Source organism: Podarcis muralis, chromosome 17 (assembly GCF_964188315.1).
Source record: "Podarcis muralis chromosome 17, rPodMur119.hap1.1, whole genome shotgun sequence".
Taxonomy (NCBI): domain Eukaryota; kingdom Metazoa; phylum Chordata; class Lepidosauria; order Squamata; family Lacertidae; genus Podarcis; species Podarcis muralis.
Genome location: NC_135671.1, coordinates 37715688 through 37735539, shown reverse-complemented (window position 1 = coordinate 37735539; position 19852 = coordinate 37715688). Strand labels below are relative to the sequence as shown.

The 19852-nt window shown below is 46.3% G+C and overlaps 1 protein-coding gene and 2 long non-coding RNA genes across 4 annotated transcripts in view; 1 reads left to right on the top strand and 2 right to left on the bottom strand.

Moving 5' to 3' along the window:
- LAGE3 (L antigen family member 3) overlaps positions 1-13454 on the bottom strand; it is a 143489-nt gene extending 130035 nt beyond the window's left edge. The window contains exons 1-3 of one of the 2 annotated variants that reach the window (XM_028712461.2): positions 13336-13454; positions 11979-12107; positions 10023-10380 (exon numbers count right to left, since the gene is read on the bottom strand). In XM_028712461.2, the coding sequence (XP_028568294.2) occupies positions 10269-10380; positions 11979-12107; positions 13336-13397 (303 nt within the window). In that variant the 5' untranslated portion in view covers positions 13398-13454 and the 3' untranslated portion in view covers positions 10023-10268. Of the gene's footprint in view, positions 1-10022; positions 10381-11978; positions 12108-13335 lie in introns of those variants that run through there. The other variant, XM_077921012.1, reaches the window with a different exon arrangement.
- On the bottom strand, positions 1283-3615 carry LOC114587983 (uncharacterized). The gene is made up of 4 exons (XR_013391138.1): positions 3187-3615; positions 2726-2781; positions 2575-2632; positions 1283-1385 (listed from the first exon to the last, which is right to left on the bottom strand). It is a non-coding gene; the product is annotated as an uncharacterized LOC114587983 (long non-coding RNA).
- Position 13455: 1 nt separating the features above from the next.
- On the top strand, positions 13456-14997 carry LOC144325937 (uncharacterized). The gene is made up of 2 exons (XR_013391091.1): positions 13456-13559; positions 14269-14997. It is a non-coding gene; the product is annotated as an uncharacterized LOC144325937 (long non-coding RNA).
- Positions 14998-19852: the final 4855 nt, after the last annotated feature.

Below are 19852 nucleotides of genomic sequence, written 5' to 3'. Positions count from 1 at the left end.
CCTTAATCATTTGGTTGCCCAATTCTAGATGTAAGAGCAATCTGGTTGCCACATCTATCACCCTGTTGATCACCAGGATTGATCTGGCTGATCAGAGGGGCAAGGAATGTGTCTGCCATCCCCATCACTGTGCACCCCCCCCCCCAAAGCCACACACTCCATGTAAGAGAATGACCATCCCACACAGAGCGAGAACACCCTCTTCTGCACTTTTTCCAGCTATGCCATATTCGTTTTAGAGAGATGGCACCCAAAACTGTACACAGTGTTCCAAATGGGACCACACTATAGAACCGTACAGGGACATTACAATACTGACCGTTTCATTTTCAGTTCCTTTTTCAATAGTCTCCAGCACTAATTCCAGATCACAAAATGAAAAAATGAAATAATAGCGGTTCTGATCCTTGTGGGACCCAACTGCTCACTTTCTTTAACTTTTAACATGGCCTTGGCGATTGGAAAAGCCACAGCACCCAGGAGATCCTCTGAAAGCCCAAGTTGCCCCAACTTTGTGCAAAACAGTTGTAGCCCTGGAGAAGGGAAGGGAAGGGGTCTGACAAAACTTTGCTAAGTAAAGTATCTTTGTCTGCTGAAAAACAAATGTTTAGCCAGCATAAAAGAAAACTCGTCCAGGCAACTGTCTCTAGCTTCTGTTGGCTTCCCTCTAGACACAACAAGGCTGCGTAAGGTACACAGTGTGGGACAGCGAAAATCTTCAACAGAAAGGCTGCCTGCACTTGTTCCACTGACTGGGTAAACCCTGACATCCAGACTGAAATTCCATAGAGCAGTTTGGCTCTAACTTTAGCATTAAAAACTTTGAGGGCAGAAGGGATGTGTTGGTTACCTCTTGTTGCAAAAAAGTGCAATATGGCCTGCATAAACAGCTGGCTGGCATTTACCGCCCTTGCGCAGTGCGAGGAACACCGGAGCCTGTGATGGAAAGTGATCCCCAAACAGTTGAATCTGAATACCTGCTGGATATGTTTCCCACCAAAAACCCAACTATATATCTTACGAGAATTCCCGAAGACCATTATTTTGCTTTTATTGAAGTTCATGCTCATTTTCATTCTAGACAAATAGTACATACAGGCATTTAGCAAACGCTTTAAGCCAAGTCTAGTTCATGAGAGCACAATCATATCATCTGCATATAGAAGGATGGTAATTTTTGATACATTTAGTTTACGGCTGTGAGCATCCACCAGTTTTAGTAATGGGGCGAGTTCATTTAAGCACAGTGGACCAACACCAGCTGATGGCATGGCTCCTCAAATCAACATTTCACACTGGACTTCAAGCATCTGGCAATGTGTGCCTCCCCATTCTTCCTCCAGATTCTGGGTCCTTGGTTTCCAAATGAGATGGAAAAGTTGCTCCTATCAGAAAAGAGGACTTGGGACCACTGAGCAACAGACCAGTTCTTTTTTTTTCTTTAGCCCAGGCAAGATGCTTCTGACGTTGTTTCTTGTTCAGGAGCAGCTTGACAAGAAGAATACATTTGAAGCCCATCTGCAGGATCCATCTGTGTATGGTGGCTCTTGATGCACTAACTCCAGCCTCAGTCCACTCCTTGTGAAAGTCCCCAGCATGTTTGAATGGTCTTTTCCTGACAATCCTCTCCAGGCTGTGGTCATCCCTGCTGCTTGTGCAACTTTTTCTTCCACACTTTCCCCTTCCGCATAACTTTCCATTAATGTGCTTCGATACAGCACTTTGGGAACATCCAACTTCTTCTGCAATTACCCTTTGAGACCTTCCCTCCTTATGGAGGGTCTCAATGACGGCTTTCTGCACAACTGTCAGGTCAGCAGCCTTCCCCATGATTGTGCTTCCTACTGAACCCATTGCAGATGTTATGGATTGAATAGCTGCACCTTTTCACAATATTTTAATTTTCTGAGATTGTTAATTTGAGGTTTTTATCAGCTGTACCCTATAATCATCACAATTATAACAAATAAAGGATTGACATATCTCGCTTTGTATGTCATGAGTCTATCTCATATATTAGTTTCACCTTTTAAGTTGAATTACTGAAATAAATTAACTTTTCCACGATAATCTAATTTTCCAAGTTTCACCTGTACATATTTTGTTCCCTATGGCAAGGAGTGCTAGGATGGGAAGCATCCATGTAATCCACCTTGTCTTAGACACACACCAGTGATGCATCAGAGGAGCACTTTGCTTCATTTAGTTCTTAAGGGGGGAGAGATAGATGAAGAGAGAGAGAGAGGTTGCATTGGAAGTAAGCAGGGACACCGCAGGGGCTTGAACCCCGTCCTGGAAACCAGGAGCGCCAACCACCAGCGTCTTTTGCTTTTTTTTGGCCAATGCAACAAGGTGAAAAGCAAAACCTGAGAGAACACTCTGAATACAGAATGTTCTCTCAGGAAAAAAGAAAACCCTTAAGAATTATGAAGCTGCAGACAGAACACAATCGAGGTTTTATCCGATATTCACCTAGATGTGTTTAAGTCACAGAGTGCCATGTTGACTGCCATTAATTTGCAGGGCACAACAGAGAGACTGGTTCCAGTCTTCAAACTCTGCCTTTATGCTCACCTTTTTGTTTGTCCCTCTGAAGTGTGAATTCATGGGCCTGGAAGTTCCTTCTGCTGGTCTGTGAAAAGCAATTTGGACTCATTAGTTTGTCCCCGGCCCATTCCCGCCAATTCCAGAGAAATGTTTTTGGAACCCAGCTGTTCTGACTGACCTGACTTCTGCAGGAAGAGCTGGCTTCCCCTGAGTGTGGTGGGCTCTTGGACAGAACTGTGAAGAGATCAAGCGGGGGGAAATGGAGAAGCCAGCCCAAAAGGATTGGACTGAAAAAGATCACTGAATTGTGGAGTGAGAAGTTCACTTGCCATTAAGTTTCCTTAAGGCTTGCAAAATTCTATTTCTTGCGTCCCTGAGATGCACCTGGAAGAGACTAGGGTCTTCAGCAGCCCTCCCCTCCAGACACAGGAGCAAAAACAGCCGGTTACCTAAAGCAGCGCAGTCAAGACGCAGGTGTCTCTCAATCCTGCACTGCAGATGTTCACCTGATGGATCAAAAGCTCTGACACTGCCTTTTGTCAATGGAGCAGATCTGCCTCCGGCACAGGTAGCTCTCTGAGGTCTGTAAAAAAAAAAGCTGGAACCAAACAAGGATGGCCGTCCCACCAAAAGATGTACCTTATTGTGTGGTGATGGCACAGGAAAGGGCCTCCCCTGCAGTGGTGTCCCGACAAGAGAAGTCCCTCCAGGTAGAAGCACGCAGAGTGACTGCATTAGGCTTTCGAGTTTGCAGCTCTTCTGAAACAGGGATTGAATAACCAACGTTGCTCAATACAAGCTCTTTGGAATATTTAGTTTGCATATTTGATGTATGATTCCACTTAGAGCCTACCTTTTCTCCAACAGGCTCAGGGTGCTTGAATGGTCCCCCTCACTGCGACCTGAAAGAATCTTTGTACAAAGAGTTGCAGGCAGAACACAACAGAGATTTTCCCCTCAGCCAAGCACAAGATACTCACCTTCAGCCAGAAGACACACAAATTTATTGCTGCTATGATTACGATAGAGCATTTAGAGATTACTTGTTAGTTATTAGTGCCACCTCTGAGAATTCAAATGTTTTATTAACAGAAGCTACGATTGCAGTTGAAGGTAACCAAGTGAGAGGTTACAGGCAATAAGCAGTTCACTACAGCAGGTTTTAAAATATATTACCTTTGGAACAGAAGTACTGGTGAGGATCCTGATTTTTGTATTTGTTGGAAACCCAGCAACTATCAACCCTATTGTGCAAGTTTTCACAAAAAAGCCAGTAATACCATCTGGGTCAAATTAAATTTCGAATAGTCTCAGCATTTATGGATCATGTTCCCTGCGTTAAACAATCATACATGTACCCCAGGCAAAGAAAATTGGGAGCTACATGCCTCCTTTATCTACAGGATTGAAGGGTACAGACCTCTATTCCAAAATGTTTCACAAATGTGGGTTATTATGATTTTGTGTGGCCCTCTCTGGTCATTAGTGGAACAATCAGCCACCCCCTTATGTATGAGTAAAAATGGCCAGAGAGTCGGGATTCATAAGATTTCAAATATTTTCTCAGTCATTTCAGCCTTACCATTAGCAGAAAAAAATTCTGCCCTTTATGTACAGGAAAAAATGGTCACGGCTCATCCTTCCTAATTGTGAATATGTTTGTGCTTAAATGTTTGCTGGACTTTTTTTGCTTAAAAATGGCTGGCAAAATGGTGAAAACCTCTACTCACTCCAAGGCCTCTACCAGGCCACCTCTCCCATTGCCATCAGTAGATTCACCCTCAAAATGCCTTAGTTACAGATAGGTAGCCGTGTTGGTCTGCCATAGTCAAAACAAAAAAAATTCCTTCCAGTAGCACCTTAAAGACCAACTAAGTTAGTTCTTGGTATGAGCTTTCGTGTGCATGCACACTTCTTCAAAATGCCTTATTTGCTTTTTCACACTGAAATCAGCAAGGCAACTGTTACAGACAAAAGAAGCAGTTTGATGCATCAGCTTTTAAAATGGGTATTCTAAATACATAAATACCCCTGGGAACAGAATTACTGGCGAGGATGCAAAATGCTGGCATGTTTGGAACCTTCTGGATTTATACACTTCGGAAGGAACAAAAACTCAACAATATTTTGGTGACCCTCTTCTGCAGTTGCCCAGTAAGTACAATTTGTTTGGCTTCATGTGCCAAATGCCATAACTTTCAAGCCTGCTGCTCAAGAGGGTTTGTTATTCTACTCCTGGGAAGCCACATTATAAATGAAAGGAAGTTCTGCCCATTAGTGAAGGAGCTTATCTATAGTCCCCACTAAGCTATAACAAAATGGCTGCAAATCATTTTTGTCAACAAGGCATCCTGAGCTAACATGAAATTAAATGGAACTATGTTGTCTTCTGCGCCTCTGCTTTGCTCTTTATCGCATGCACAGCTTTCCTTCCCCCTGGATCCCCTTAGATCCCCCTACCCTTCTCACTTCTAAGTCTTACCTGTCTTAAAATCTTACCCGTCTTGGTTTTTCCAACTTCTGGAGCGAGGTTCTGGAGCGAGTGGTTGCAGACCAGATCCAGGTGCCCTTGGAAGAAGCTGAATATCTGGATCCATTTCCATCAGGGTTTAGGCCTGCTTTTGGCACGGAAACGGCCTTGGTCGCCCTGCACCTGTCGAGAGACAAGGGAAGGCGCTCAGTGACCCCCAGTGCCCTCCATCAGCTTCAGCTGGTGGCCCAGTTGCACCCCTCTCTGGACAGGGGTAGCCTGACTCCTGCTGTCTCTGCTCTGGAAACCCGTTCTTGGGTCGTTCTTTTTGTTTCGATTTGGTGCATTTGATATTTTATGTGAACCGCCCTTAGACCTTTGGGTATAGGGCAGTATAGAAATTCAATAAATAGTAACAACAGTAATGATAATAATAACTTCAGCAACAGAAACGCCAGCCTTCTTTTTATGAAATGGCTTCTCCAGTTGCCTTTTAAAAGAAAAGCCTTCTATTTTCTGCAATTATTCTTCATCTCCACCTACCCTTTCCTCTGCTCCTTTGTACATCCAAAGACTTGTTGGTCGAAAGGGAAATAAACTTGATTTTGCCCCTCACATTCCTTCATGTATCTTCGTTTTCCCTTGGCCTTTCTAGTCATCAGGTGTATCTGCTTTTCTTGATTCTCTTTAAAATCTTCATCTTGCTGTTTTTTATGAGTTTTCTATCTATCTATCTATCTATCATCTACAAGCAACATTTAAAATTGCCAACTATGGAGATCGCAATGGAAAATTTGTTGTATCTCTTTTTAAAGTTGTAAATAACAACTTCAGTGAGACTTCAGCTCTGACCAGGGAGAGGGCAAAAACCAGTATTATAGCCAGGGACAGTCTCACTCACTAGACTCTGGCTCGCTCCTTCCACCACCTGTCAGTCATAAGGACACATAAAATAGTCCCTTGGCGCATTAATACAGTGGATACAAATGGGTTTGTTTTCAAAATGGGATCACTGCGCATGGGGGAGAAATTAGTGCCGGCCCCACTCCCTAATAACAGGGTTGCTGGGGGGCCAACTTGAGTAAAATATGGGGGTGGGCCTTGCCCTACATAGTCACATGACACGGCACACACAATTAAATGGCAATGGTCATCAACTTGGGGGGGGGGGGTCCCGGCCCCTCAAATATTTTTGGGGGGGGCTTAAGAGGAGTTAGCTCCTAAGCCAGGGTATGTGTCATTCCTGGATCAATGTCTTTGTTTGCTTGGCTATGTGTAGAACATGCTGTGCCTTTTAATGACATTTCCCCAAGTATCGCACTGATCTGAACATTCAAATTTTGGTAGACACTGCAGCCTGAGTTTGAATTCTTCATTATTATTATTATTATTATTATTATTATTATTATTATTATTAATTATTTATACCCCGCCCATCTGGCTGGGCCTCCCCAGCCACTCTGGGCGGCTTCCATAGAACCCAAAAATACAGTAAAATATCACACGTTAAAAACTTCCCTGAACAGGGCTGCCTTAAGATGTCTTCTGAATGTCAGGTAGTTGTTTATCGCTTTGACATCTGCTGGAAGGGCGTTCCACAGGGCGGGTGCCACTACCGAGAAGGCCCTCTGCCTGGTTCCCTGTAGCTTTGCTTCTCGCAATGAGGGAACCGCCAGAAGGCCCTCGGCGCTGGACCTCAGCGTCCGGGCAGAACGATGGGGGTGGAGACGCTCCTTCAGGTATACTGGACCGAGGCCGTTTAGGGCTTTAAAGGTCAGCACCAACACTTTGAATTGTGCTCGGAAACGTACTGGGAGCCAATGTAGGTCTTTGAGTGACAGGCAGGAAACTCTCCTCCACAGTGTACTTTTTTGGAGGTTCTCCTTGTGGGAGGGGCCCCAGGGCCCCCAAAATGGATAGCCTATCGCTTTAAGAAAATGCTTTAAGAAAATGCTAAGAGACTGTTAAAGCTATCTACCTCTAAAACCAGTATTATTGCCAGGGACAGTCAGCGGCGGAGGAAGCTGCTTGGGTGCCTGGGGAGCAAGCTGCCCATAGGGGCAGGTGAGGGAGGGGCAAGGTGTCCATAGGGGCAGGGCGAGGCATCCATAGGGGCAGGGCGCACCGTGGGGCCCCCAGAGTCTGCCTGCCTCCTCCCACTCAGTCGCCCTACAGCTGGGGGGGAGGCAGTGGGCGGACCGTTTGGGCAGCGCAGAGCCTTGGGCCCACTGCAGGCCCCATGGTGAGTGCCGCCCGGCATTTTGTCACCCCCCCTCAGTGGGGACACCTATAGCACCACCCTTCCTTCACCCCTGGTTGCAGGTGGTGTGGCCGGGGGTTCGGGGGAGAACTGCCCCCCAATCAAGTACAGTGGTACCTGGGGTTAAGAACTTAATTCATTCCAGAGGTCTGTTCTTAACCTGAAACTGTTCTTAACCTGAAGCACCACTTTAGCTAATGGGGCCTCCTGCTGCTGCCACCACACAATTTCTGTTCTCATCCTGAGGTAAAGTTCTTAGCCTGAGGTAATATATCTGGGGTAGCGGAGTCTGTAACGTGAAGCGTATGCAACCTGAAGCATATGTAACCCGAGGTACCACTGTAAATAAAAATATTTAACTGACCAATTGTGTTGCAGGTGACTCAATTCTGCCCCCCCCCCCCCGGTTGCCGTTTGTCCTCTTTTTCCAGGACACATCCTCTTTTTCAGGGGTAACATTTTTAAAATTTGCCATAATGTCTCTGGCTATAGTTTCTGGATGAGTCCTAGACAAGACTGGTGATTGAAGACTTGCTTTCCCCATCTTTTCTCTTCTCCTGCCCCCCCCCCCAGCAATATATCACAGCTTCTATAGCCTACATATACTAAGGGTATTTAAAATGAGAATTGTCTTGAGGTCCTTTTTTTTGCTCTTTGAAATGTGGCAACCCTAACTTGCCCCCCCCCCCAAAATATATCCTGGCTATACCCATGGCAGGTGGTCATAGCGACAGTGCCAATTTGTTGATATAATCAATGAACAATTACCATGTACTTAGAAATTTATCCTTTTTGTCCTGCCCATTTATCATCACGCTGCTGTGTCGATTCAAACTCCCAGATAGTGCCATTTCCCATACCTGGGTAAAACTAAGATCGTAAAGTGAGGGCCTCCCCCCATTTCCCACCTGACAGCTATTTCCATTTTGGCAGTGGCTGTCAAAAGAGACCATGGTCAAAGAAGGAATATTGGGGTTGAGATCCCCCCCCCCCGCAAGAACCAAAAAATATGGGCCACGGATCCCTGTTTAGTTTATAACCAATTATTTTTTTTTTGTTGTTGTTGTTTGTTTTTTGTTTTTTTTTTGCATTTTAAAATTTTATTAATATTCCATTATATCCGTATTTATATACATTATATACATTATATCCGTATTTAGTACATCTCATACATTTTGGACTTCCTTCAACGTCATTGACATTCATTCGTATTTGTTTCTTTGTAACACATTCCAATCGTTCATACTGCCATTCATACCTCCCTTCATACATTATTTCCAATAGGCAATACTTATTAGTGCTTTACAGTGCCTCTTTAAATCCCACTAGCGTTGTGTTTACTAAACATTTGTTCTCCAGATAACCCACAAATTTCCCCCAGTCATCAATAAACTTTTGATCCTTAATATATCTAATTTTCCCTGATAATTTATCCAGCTCCGCGTATTCAGTCAGTTTTAATCTCCACTCTGCTATCGTTGGGCTTTCTTCCTGCTTCCACTTCTGCGCTACCACAATTCTAGCAGCCGTTACCGCGTACTGGAAGATTTTACAGTCCTTTCTTTTAATATCTTTTCCCACCATGCCTAATAAAAAAGCTTCAGGCTTCTTTACAAAAGTATAGCTTAATATCTTTTTCATTTCATTATAGATTATAACCAATTATGTTGATTTCAGGATTTATTTATTTGTTTGTTTGTTTTGCCAAAATGGTACACAAATGTTTTTGCACTATTTTTTCCCTACCAGGATGGGGCTTTACAAACCATTGGACCAATGGAGAGACAAGTAACCAATTATTTTTGTTTCCTCTTCTTGGCAGGCCTATTCACACAATATGTGCATGGCTGGTCCTTAATGCAGGAGCCGGGAAGCTGTGACCCTCCAGGCGCTGGAAGCCATTGGAAGCATGGTAAAAGTCCAGTCTGTGGTGTCCATTCACAGGTGAAACTTATTGCTGGGCGTTGCACTGATCTGGTGGTGAATATTTGTGTGTGTACCAGCTCTGAAAGCAAACTACAAAACTAAATACATTTTTCTGCACTAGTTATTTCTGAAACGGTCTTCAGGGATCGCCCCACTTACAGTGCATGGCAGTAATCCCACTCTGGAGGTTACCAGAGCATGGATAACTGGGCAAGACTATCCTGGTTCAGGAACAGCAATGGCTGGCAAGAAGCGCTCTTGGGTCTTTTTACACAAGCACAAACCCAGGTTTCAGCAGGTGTGTCTTCAAGAGGGAGCTGCAAGCTACAAGTGTAACTTACGACAAATGCCAAACAGAAATCCAACAGGTGAAGCTTTCACCAGAATGCAAAGGTGGTGACCGAGGTAGGGAAGTTTTGCTTGCTGTTTAAAAGGAACCTGCTAAAAAGAAAGAAAAAAGGCAAATATTGCTATATAAATAGGACTTCAAGGCCACACCATCCGTTTTTGCTCCTCTGCCACTTGGCCCCCTCCTCTTCCTCACTGGCCGCTATTAGCTGCTTTCCCCCTGGTGGCAAGAGAGACAGAGAGATGCAGCAATGGGGATGGGGAACCTGTTTCTGTCCAGGTGCTGCAAGGACTAAAACTCCCTTTATCCCTGACCCTCGGCCATGCTGAATGGGACGGAAGAGAACTGGAGTCCAGCAACACCTGCAGAAACACTCTGATTAAGATTTTGCTTGTGTTTGTGTAATTGATTAATCAATATGGTGAGCCGGCTCAAATATATTTAATCAGTTAACACATACAGACTAAAAGTAAAGCACACTGGACAATTTATTAAAGCACCAGATTCTATGTACATTGTCTTATATCAAGGCAGTCCCAGGCTTGCCTGCTTCTCAGCACACAAAATCTATCAATGTCCAAGAGTATGTCCAGAACACAAAGCAACATCTTGGCTCTAAGGATGGCATGCTCAGCGCCTCCTCTGACATCAGTAGCCCATGGGCAAGTCCAGAGTCCAGCCAAGATTATTGGGAAGCTTCCTGTTGCAACCATCTATCAAGCCATAGGAGGCCCAAACAGGTCCATAGTTTCCACCACCAGGCAGAGATGCTCCAGGAAGGAGCTGATGGACACACGCAGAATCCGGGCTTCATCCGCTCTCCATCGACTGCAAAAAAATAATATATATATATATATTGTGCAGACTGGAACATAAAACGTCAACACTTGCACTACACTTAACAGTCGAATGAACATGCCACTCCTTCTGCCAATATCCTCATTCTATTCCAGACCTTCAGCTTCCCTTTTACTCTTGGGCAGACACTGGGCACCTGGTCCAATAGATTTGGATGCCAGAAAATATACTGTTCCACTTAATTATTATTATAGCACTACCTGAATGCAAAGTACAGAACAGAGAGGGAGGAATTATTCTTATCCTCCTCCTCCTCCATACAGTATCATCAGCTTGTATAGCACTTTACAGAAAATACGAGGGGATAGATCTCTGCCCTGACAGGCTTACAGTTTAAAATTTGGCACAACAGAGAAAGGAAAGGGACGTGGGGGCAGGCGAAGAAGGCGATGATTCGACTGACAAATGCTGAGGTTTAGTTAAGAGGCCTGGCTGCTGTAGTGTCCCTGCTCCAAGGGCTTCATGGGAAAGGTGATGGGAGGGAGGGCTTGAAGGAAATAAGTGAGGAGGGTGCATGGAGAGGTTCTGAGAAGTGGTACCAGGCATATGGGGCACCAGGGAGGAAAAGGCAGAGTTGTTTCGAGGAACAGAAGACGTCTAGACGTTGAGGAGCAAAGATCACAGGCAGAGACATATCTGGATACAAGAATGCTGTCCTAAGGATGGGAGAGCATGGCCACAAAGGGCTCTGAAGGCAAGAGCAAGGCGTTTGTGATGCATCCGAGGGATGAGCATCATGTTATGGGAGTGGTGTGAGAGATGAATGATTTTGGCAGCTAAGTCAGCAAGGGGAGACAACAGAAGGTCGGGGTGCAGAAGGGCCCCAGCTCAGTGGGAGAGCAGCCACTTTGCATGCAGATGGTCAATCCCTGGTAGGTCTGGGAGCTACGCCTGTCTGTCCCCCTGAAAAACTGTAGATGGTGCTAACTGGATGGTAGGCAGATTCCTACGTCGCCAGGAAGTTGTCCTGTGTGCAGAAGCACAAGGATCCAAATGCAGGTCTTGCTCAGCACACCACTTTCTTTTACTTGCACCCCACTCTTCCTCCAAGTTATGCTCAAAACAGCCCTGCAGGGTGGGTCAGGCCAAGAAACAGACTCATTCAAAGGGTTCAGCTCCAAGGGCCTCCTGGCAGTTCCCTCCTGTGAGAAATGAGGTTACAGAGATCCCGGCAGAGGACCTCCTTGGTAGTGGCACCCACCCTGTGGAACGTCCTCCCATTAGATGTCAAGAAGATAAATATACAACTTTTAGAAGACATCTAAAAGCAGCCCTGTATAGGGAAGTTTTAAATGTTTTATATTTTTATATCTATTGGAAGCTGCCCAGAGTGGCTGGGGCAACCTGGTCAGATGGGCGGGGTACAAATAATAAAACTGTTGTTGTTGTTTAAACCCTGGTTGAAGTCCAACATGCCATCCATTACGGCGCCACCTTGTCTCTCATCCTCCTGCAGCTTGTGCAGGAGACCTTCCAGCAGGCTGCACCCAGGACTCAGAGCCCACCATCTGCCCCGACTGTCGCCACACCTTGCCTCTTGTAGAAGGGGGCGCCCGGCCAATACTCACACATGCAATATGTCCTCCGTCACATCCAGTTCCTTGCTGATCCCTTCTTTGCGGGGCTCAGGGTCAGGGGCCAGGGAGCCCAGCGCAATCTGGGCCAATGATGATGATGGGAAAGGGATCTTCAGCTCACTGATGTTGGGGGTAGCGATAAGGAGCATAAAACGTACAATAACCCCCCCCCCCACAGGCACACACTGCCCACCTTTCCAACAAGAGACACTCTCTCTTATTCAAAGTCACCTTTGTATTCTATGTTTAATATTTCTGGGAGAGCTTCTAGTCCCTGGTTTTTGACTGCGGAGCTCTGACACGGATTAGAATCCCTGCTTCTCCATGACTGTGGATGGGAGAAAACTCAAGACCAATGTTCAAATTGCAGGGTGGAGGGTAGAGGGGGCCACTTTTGTGCCGATCTCTTTCGCTTACTATTTTTAGAGGGGGGGTTTGCATCAGGGAAGCAGGGGGAGATGTGTTATAACTAGAAGAGGAGGGGGCCCAGGGCATGTGGATTTCATTCAAGGCCTTCCTACCTCTTTCCCTTCACCCCTCTCAGTCACCATTCTGTCCTATTTGCAGCTAGGGGTCAAAACGCATTAAAGGGCAACTTATCCCCATTTCTCTCCCCAAAGAATCCTGGGCACTGCAGCTTACCCCTCACAAAGCTACAAAGTGCCCCTAATACTTTGCGGGTGAAACCCTAGCAACCCACCGCCTTGATATCCCAGCAGCTCTGGAAATGCAACTTAGCACACGCGCAATTCATTCAAATGCATGTGGTGGGTCTGCGCTTAGAGTCCCTTCAGCAACACCCTGGCAAGTGACCAGGGACTCCGGCCCCCTGCCCCCCCCTCCCAGCAAGAGTGCCCAACCTGCCGGATCCTAATCGCACTTCTCAACTGAACCTACAGCCCAGGACCCGTTTCTATTTTATTTTTACGGCGCACATCCGTGTTTCAGTTGCAGGACTGGGCGAGGCTTTTGCGCTTCTGGCACCACAAAGGCGGGTATTTGGGCAGGAGCTTAACTCCCCTTTCGATGTGCAACCGAGGAAACCCATTTCAAGCGCCTTTGCCCCTCCCGCTTCCTCCAGGCAGGATCAGGGCGCACCGAGGCAGCCGGGGGCCTGATCCCCCCCCCTCGCCCCGCGATCCCGGCGCTGTCCTCCCCCCCAACCTAGTCCGGGAAACTACTGCCCCCTCCCCAGGAAAGGAGGCCCCGAGCAGGAATGCCCGCCCCTCTTGGAAACAAGGAATGGGGGGGGGGACCGCGATGCCTCCCTCCAAGGGACCCAGGCGTCCGAGAGCCCAGCCCGCCCCCTCCTCCGCGGGCGCAATGCTGCTGCTTTTCCGCCGGATACAAGGCGAGGCCTGGCCGGGACACAGCGCTCCCTCCGGCCGCCGCCGCCGCCGCTCCTTCCATCGCCGCCGCCGCCGCCTCCCCCTCCTCCCCCGGGGGCGCCGAGGGTGGATCCCAGGGAGCGGCCAGCCCACGTGGGGGGATCCTTCGGAATCCACCCGCCTTAGCTGCAGCAGCGTCGGAGAAGAGGTGGCGGGGAGCAACAGGCGCTTATGAATGTTAGAGGCAAATATACCCAATGTGTGCAGGGTTGGGAGCATAGCTTGCCAATTGGCCAATCACTTTTGGTATAAAGTACAGCAATCCCGCCATTTGCGTACATTTAATTTGCACACTTTCAGCTTTCTACGCTCATCAGTTGTTGTTTAATTGAAAAAAAGGGTTTGAAAGGATCTGGGGGGAAAGACTTTGGCAATCTGGCACACCATTCCACCCAGTGTGTTTTGACTACAGGTGATTTTGGCTTTAGGTGCGATTCCTAGAATGCAAGCCCCAGGTAAGTTGCTGGCTTTCTGGTCCACGTAATCAGAGCCGGCCCACTGAGGAGACAGGGCAAAGCACCCACTTCAGGCGGCGAAAAAGCAAGAGGCAGCGCTCTGCCCACCCCTTCTGCCACCTTGTGGAAGGCTCCCTCCTCCGGCTGAGCTGGGCAAGGGGGGAGTCCTCCTTTTTTCTTTTTTAAAATTTGTTTCTATTCAAAATTATAACAAGACATATTATCCAAAAACATATCATCCCCCGCATTTTCTTAAAGCGATAGGCTATCCATTTTGGGGGCCCTGGGGCCCCTCCCCCAAGGAGAACCTCCAAAAAGCACACTGTGGAGGAGTGTTTCCTGCCTGTCATTCAAAGAAGAATTCAAACTCAGGCTGCAGTGTCTACCAAAATTTGAAGAGACAAGTAACCAGTCATTTTTTTCCCCTCTTCTTGGCAGGCCTATTCACACAACATGTGCATGGTTGGTCCTTAATGCAGGAGCCGGGAAGCTGTGACCCTCCAGGCGCTGGAAGCCAACTCCCATCACCAGCCCCAGGCAGCAGGGATGAGGGAAGCTGTAGGCCAACAACAACAACTCACACCTCATAATACTGTGGTTTTGTTCCCACAATGTTTGTCGCTAGACACTGTAACATGAGAGGATGAATTGCTTGTGTGAATCAGCTGTCTTAGGTTTAAGTTCATATACAGTGGTGCCCCGCAAGACGAACGCCTCGCAAGACGGAAAACCCGCTAGACGAAAGGGTTTTCCGTTTTGGAGGCGCTTTGCAAAACGAATTTCCCTATGGGGTTGCTTCGCAAGACGAAAAAATATTGCGCGTCCCCACGGTTTTTTTTCGCTCCCCCCCCCCCTTTTCCTAAGCCGCTAAGCCGCCTATCAGCTGTTCCGCTGATAACCCGCTTAACAGCTGATCGCGAAAAGCCGCTAGACCGCTGTAGCGCTAATCCGCTAAGCTGTCAATAGGCTTGCTTCGCAAGATGAAAAAACCGCTAGACGAAGAAAATCGCGGAATGGATTCTTTTCGTCTTGCGAGGCACCACTGTATGAGACATGCGAAAACAAAGGAAAGACCGTAATTCTGTGAGCAGGGCCTGCATTGTTTTAGAAAATGTTAGAGAGAAAACATTAGACACTTTATAATTAAAATAAAAACCCTCTCCATAATTTCGTTTCTCTGCATTTACCTGCTGAATGTGCAAACAGATTTCATTGAGGGGAAACAATATTGCATTTGAAGCATGGTAAAAGTCCAGTCTGTGGTGTCCATTCACAGGTGAAACTTATTGATGGGTGTTGCAGTGATCTGGTGATGAATATTTGTGTGTGTACCAGCCCTGAAAGCAAACTACAAAACTAAATACTTGTTTCAGGAGTCAAGTCCCCACCACATGAACCTAGACATGCTAACATCTTCTTTTGGACTGATACTGTGGAAATATGGGGGCTTTTCTGTTTTGTCAAAACTTGCTTTTTACGGATTTCACCTGAAACAAACAAATATGCTACCACTTGCTCTGAGACCTGGGGAAAGGACACAATATAAATAAAACATCATCAGTTTACATAGCAATGTGCTATCTTTGTTTCTAACCGGAATGCACCTTCCTTCAAATGCCATCTGTTGTTTTCCCCTTTGGGCCCAAACTATCTATAACTCTGTGCCTTGGTTTATTTTCTGTATTACAAGAAACGCTTCCCGGCATGTTGGGAGATGTGCCAAGTCGTTTCTCATCATCAGGACTCTTTGAACCAATGGGGATGGCAACAGAATTGCCACCACGTCCTGAGCTTTTGACAGCTGTACAGCAGGCAGCAATCCAACAGGCAGAGTGTTTGCTGGCATAGGGATGTGCCAGTGAAAAAAACAGTGTTTGTCTGAATTTATGCATGGCATGTAGTAGTTAAGGAAGAGGGTGGTTGGCAGCATTAGGTGGCACTAGAACTGGCATATCTTTAGTTCAGCATCAGATTCACAATGGGCATGTTAAAGTTATGACAATGACTTACATATCATTCCTAACTGTGTACTCAGTTCACACATGTGTGTACATCAGTGGTGGGTAACTCAAGCTCTCAAGCTCTCTGCAGCTGAAGATATAAGCTGACTGCTCACCTCTATTGAAAGCATTGTGGTGATATGCAAGTTCTGGTTGCATTCTTATTTCTTCTCATACATGCAAGTTATGACGGGATGCGGTAGTGTTCAAATAGTAAACACGTATGCCCCAGCTTTTGAGGCCTTACAGCAGAATGCATGGGTGACTACAGGAAAAATGGTTTCGTCTGTGATTATCTGCCTGCGACAGCTCTTCACATGTAATCACTAATCCATACTGCATTGGTCACATTTACATTGTACACTTAAGGCAGTACCATAACAAGTCTTACTAGGAACTGTAATCTGTTAAGGGTGCTGAGAATTGTTAGGAAACCCTGCCCTGAGCTAGAGTCCAGTGCCCTTAACAAATTCCCAGTTCCCAGGATTGTTTGGGGGAAAGCTATGACTGTTAAAGTGCTTTAAATGCTTGCAAATAATTATGTTCTGCCTGTAGAGTTTGATCTGTGAGGATGCAGACACATACCCAACGCTACAATTCTATTATTCTATTCTGTATGCAAGTTCACAGTGGATGCCACAGAGGTAAACATTCAGGTGCCAACCTGTACTTGGAGGCTCCATTGATTATTGTGAAACTTGCTTTTCAGTAAATGAGTTTCCAGGAGAAATCTGCTTGCCTCCTTGGCTCATATAGTCAGTGATATGTTATCCTTGTAATATGTGTATGCAGTGCTCCCCCCCCCCAAAAAAAAATGTTTAGGGGTACTCTCATTTTGACTCAAGAAAATCACCATTTTATAGTTCAAATCAGGGAAAAGAAATACAGTAAATGGACAAAAGTACAAAGATTCACAAAATGTTTAGGGGTATGTGTATCCCCAGAAAAAAGCACTGTGTGTATGCAAAACACACAAAAAGTACCATCAGAAGGAAGCATGTGTTTGCTAGATTTCTGCCTTTAATCATTTTCATTGGAGAAAATGGAGTTGCCCGCTCAGCTTTGGGTACATCATGCTGCATACCATTTGAAGTTTTTCGTTTATTCCTTCCTTAAGCCGTGTGGGCTGGGCTAGAAGTTTCGTTTTCAGAGCTCACTGTTGTAAAACGAAAGCCAAGGTTTTCAGTATTCAAAGCAGCTTGCAAAAAAACATGGGTTTTTTTGGTGTAGGTGCTATAGCTTTCCCTTCCATTTAGATCCTCAACAAGGAAGAAAATTCCATTCACTTCCTCTGCAGCCAGGGCATTTCATTCACTTGAAGAGCACACATTTAATTGTGGAGGGTTCCCTGTTCAGAATTTCCCAGGCCCCAGAATTCCCTTTCTCCCCAACACTCAGCTGGCATTTCGTGGCCCCTGGGCCCCCTCTTTGACCTGTTTGGGGGATTTCCCCCTCTCCATTTGGGTTTTCTCTCTGCGTTTTAATTTTCTCTGTATGTGATAGACATGCTTGTCCTCAACGCCAGGTACAATCATTTCATTTCTCCACTTACGCCACTAGGCAGTTCTCGCATCCGTTCCTCCCTGGGGAAATTTGTAAATAGCATCTCAGTGTGAATCAGGAACTGACCTTTCCAGACAATGAGATGGTGCTCTCTGAACTTTTTATGACTGTGTCTCTTTCTCCCCCCACCCTCATCCATGCCACTCTATTCTATTTCCCCCTCTCCCCACACTGGCTTTCAGCTCCTCCAACAATCAATCAGTCCTATGTGGCCACAGAGCATGCTCAGTCCTATGGTTCTGGATTCTCTAGCCTTTTTGTCCCTGGTTTGTGCACTTCTGCAATACTTGGGTTCCCAAAAGGCTGCTGCTACCTCTCTCTTAGTTGGGGGAGGGATGCTGTTTAGGATACAATAAACAATAGCTCTCACAGCATGCAACATCAGAAATAGAATGATGAGAAGAGACCTGCTAGATCCGATCAAAAGCTCTCTATAATTCAGCATCCTCTTCCCAAACGTAGCCAGCCAACTGCTTCTGGGCAGCCCGCAAGCAAAGCATGAAGCCAACAACACCAATTTCCTGCCATTGCTCTGCAAGCTGCTGATATTCAGAGGTATTTTACCACTGAATATGGAGGCTCCATTGAGGAGTGAGGAAACCTGTGCCCTTCCACATGTTGTTGGACCACAATTCCCATCATCCCTGACCACTTGGCCATGGTGGCAGGGCTGATGGCCGTTGGGAGCTCAACAGCATCTTAGAGGACACAGGTTCCCCTTCCCTGCTCTAGCCATTAGCAGAACCATCATTCCCAGTTCTCTTCCACTATTGAGCTGTGCAAAGGTTTGCCTTCTGTTCCTAGTGCAGAATTACCTCCGTCCTTTAGACTCCAATATCTACAGTGATGCCAGCCCAAAAGTGCCTAACCTTGAGGTGCAGGGCTCAGTGCAGAATATGATTTTAACCTCCCTCACCAAACAGCAGCAGCAGCTAAGCATATGCCTTTGAATGTACACAGCACACATTTCCCTCCCCATTGTTTAGGCCGAGCCTGCCTGCACATGTCAGAAATCAGGATGCAGAGCAATCACAAAGACAACAACTCAGCACTACACAGCTGGCTGTTTTGCTTTGGAAGGGAACCACTGAAGGCCACGTAACAAAAATAATTGCTGGGCAAGCACAGAGCCTCCAACTGGCCCTGAGCATCTCCTGGCTTTATTACACATACAGCAGCTGCTTCTTCCAAAGCCTACTGGCAAAGGGCACTTGATCTTCCCACCCTCCCAGTATGAACAACAAAAACAAGGGGAAAGAGTTGTCAAAATTAAAGGAAGCTTATTCTTCTAACAAGGATGCTTGCTACCCACACTGGGAAGAAAGGTGTTAAAGAACTGCCTGTTTGCATTCTAGTTCACATGGATGGGAGTGAATGAAGAGGCAGAGCCAACTGTTTTGATAGCTTCTATTTAACTCAAAATATAATCCCTGTTAAAATTAGTTGCAGTGTCATAGGGCCCAGAGAAACCCCACCAGCCCTTTCTCCCATAACCCCTGCTGCCACTGCTGGCACATCTCTCTTCAGTCCATAGCTCCCAGACACAGCCTGCTGCTGCTGCTTCACATACACCCCGATGTATCCAGCCTCCCTAATCCTACATCTCTGTAAATTATGTTATTGTTATTGCTAGCCACCACCCCACCACCCCCTCCTCGTCCTCTCAGGCTCTCTTGGCCTGACCTTATGCCTGAGAGTTAAGTATTTCATGTGAAATGTGCTATATTTTAAGTTTATGGCATGGTTAATTGGCTTGCGCCTTAATCCAAATAAATCTGAACTTGAACTGTTGCCTTTTCACCTCACAGGAACAACGTTCATGAATACCTTGCAGAATCCAGATTGTTCATTGTCTAAGTCCGAGAGCATAGATTGAAAATGTTGTGCCAACATCCATCTGTGTTGATGATTACCCAAGCGGCAACATCTTGGCGTAGATCTGGAGCGAGGAATCGGTTCTCCTCTGCCCCCAATATGTTGCTGGACTCCATCAGCCCCAGCCAATGAGGCCAATGGTTAAGGATGATAGGAGCTAGAGTCCAGCAACATCTGGAGTGGCAGATGTTAGCCCCTGCCTCCCACTGCAGTATGGGCTATACACTATAAGTAAGTAAGTAGAACTTGTCAGTAAGGCCTGAAACAAAGAGATCAACGACTGGACTTTCCTATGTGTTTATTCACCTACTTAAAAAGCAAAGATACTGGGAGAAATAGGAATTAAACCCTTCCTAACAATTATGGGATTGTTTCCCAGATCTAGACACACAAACACCAAGGAGTGCTATGATCCCCACAGTGCTGAAGAGGGGAGAAAGAGAGGCTTGCCTTTTCTTGCTAGGGATGCTCAAAGCACATTTTGGGCAGGGAGATTTAGAACTGACAGCATCGCTGGTGGGGTAGGGGCTGGTCACTCTCTCCCCTCCCTAGACGGCTCTGGCTCTGATGACATGCATAGCTCT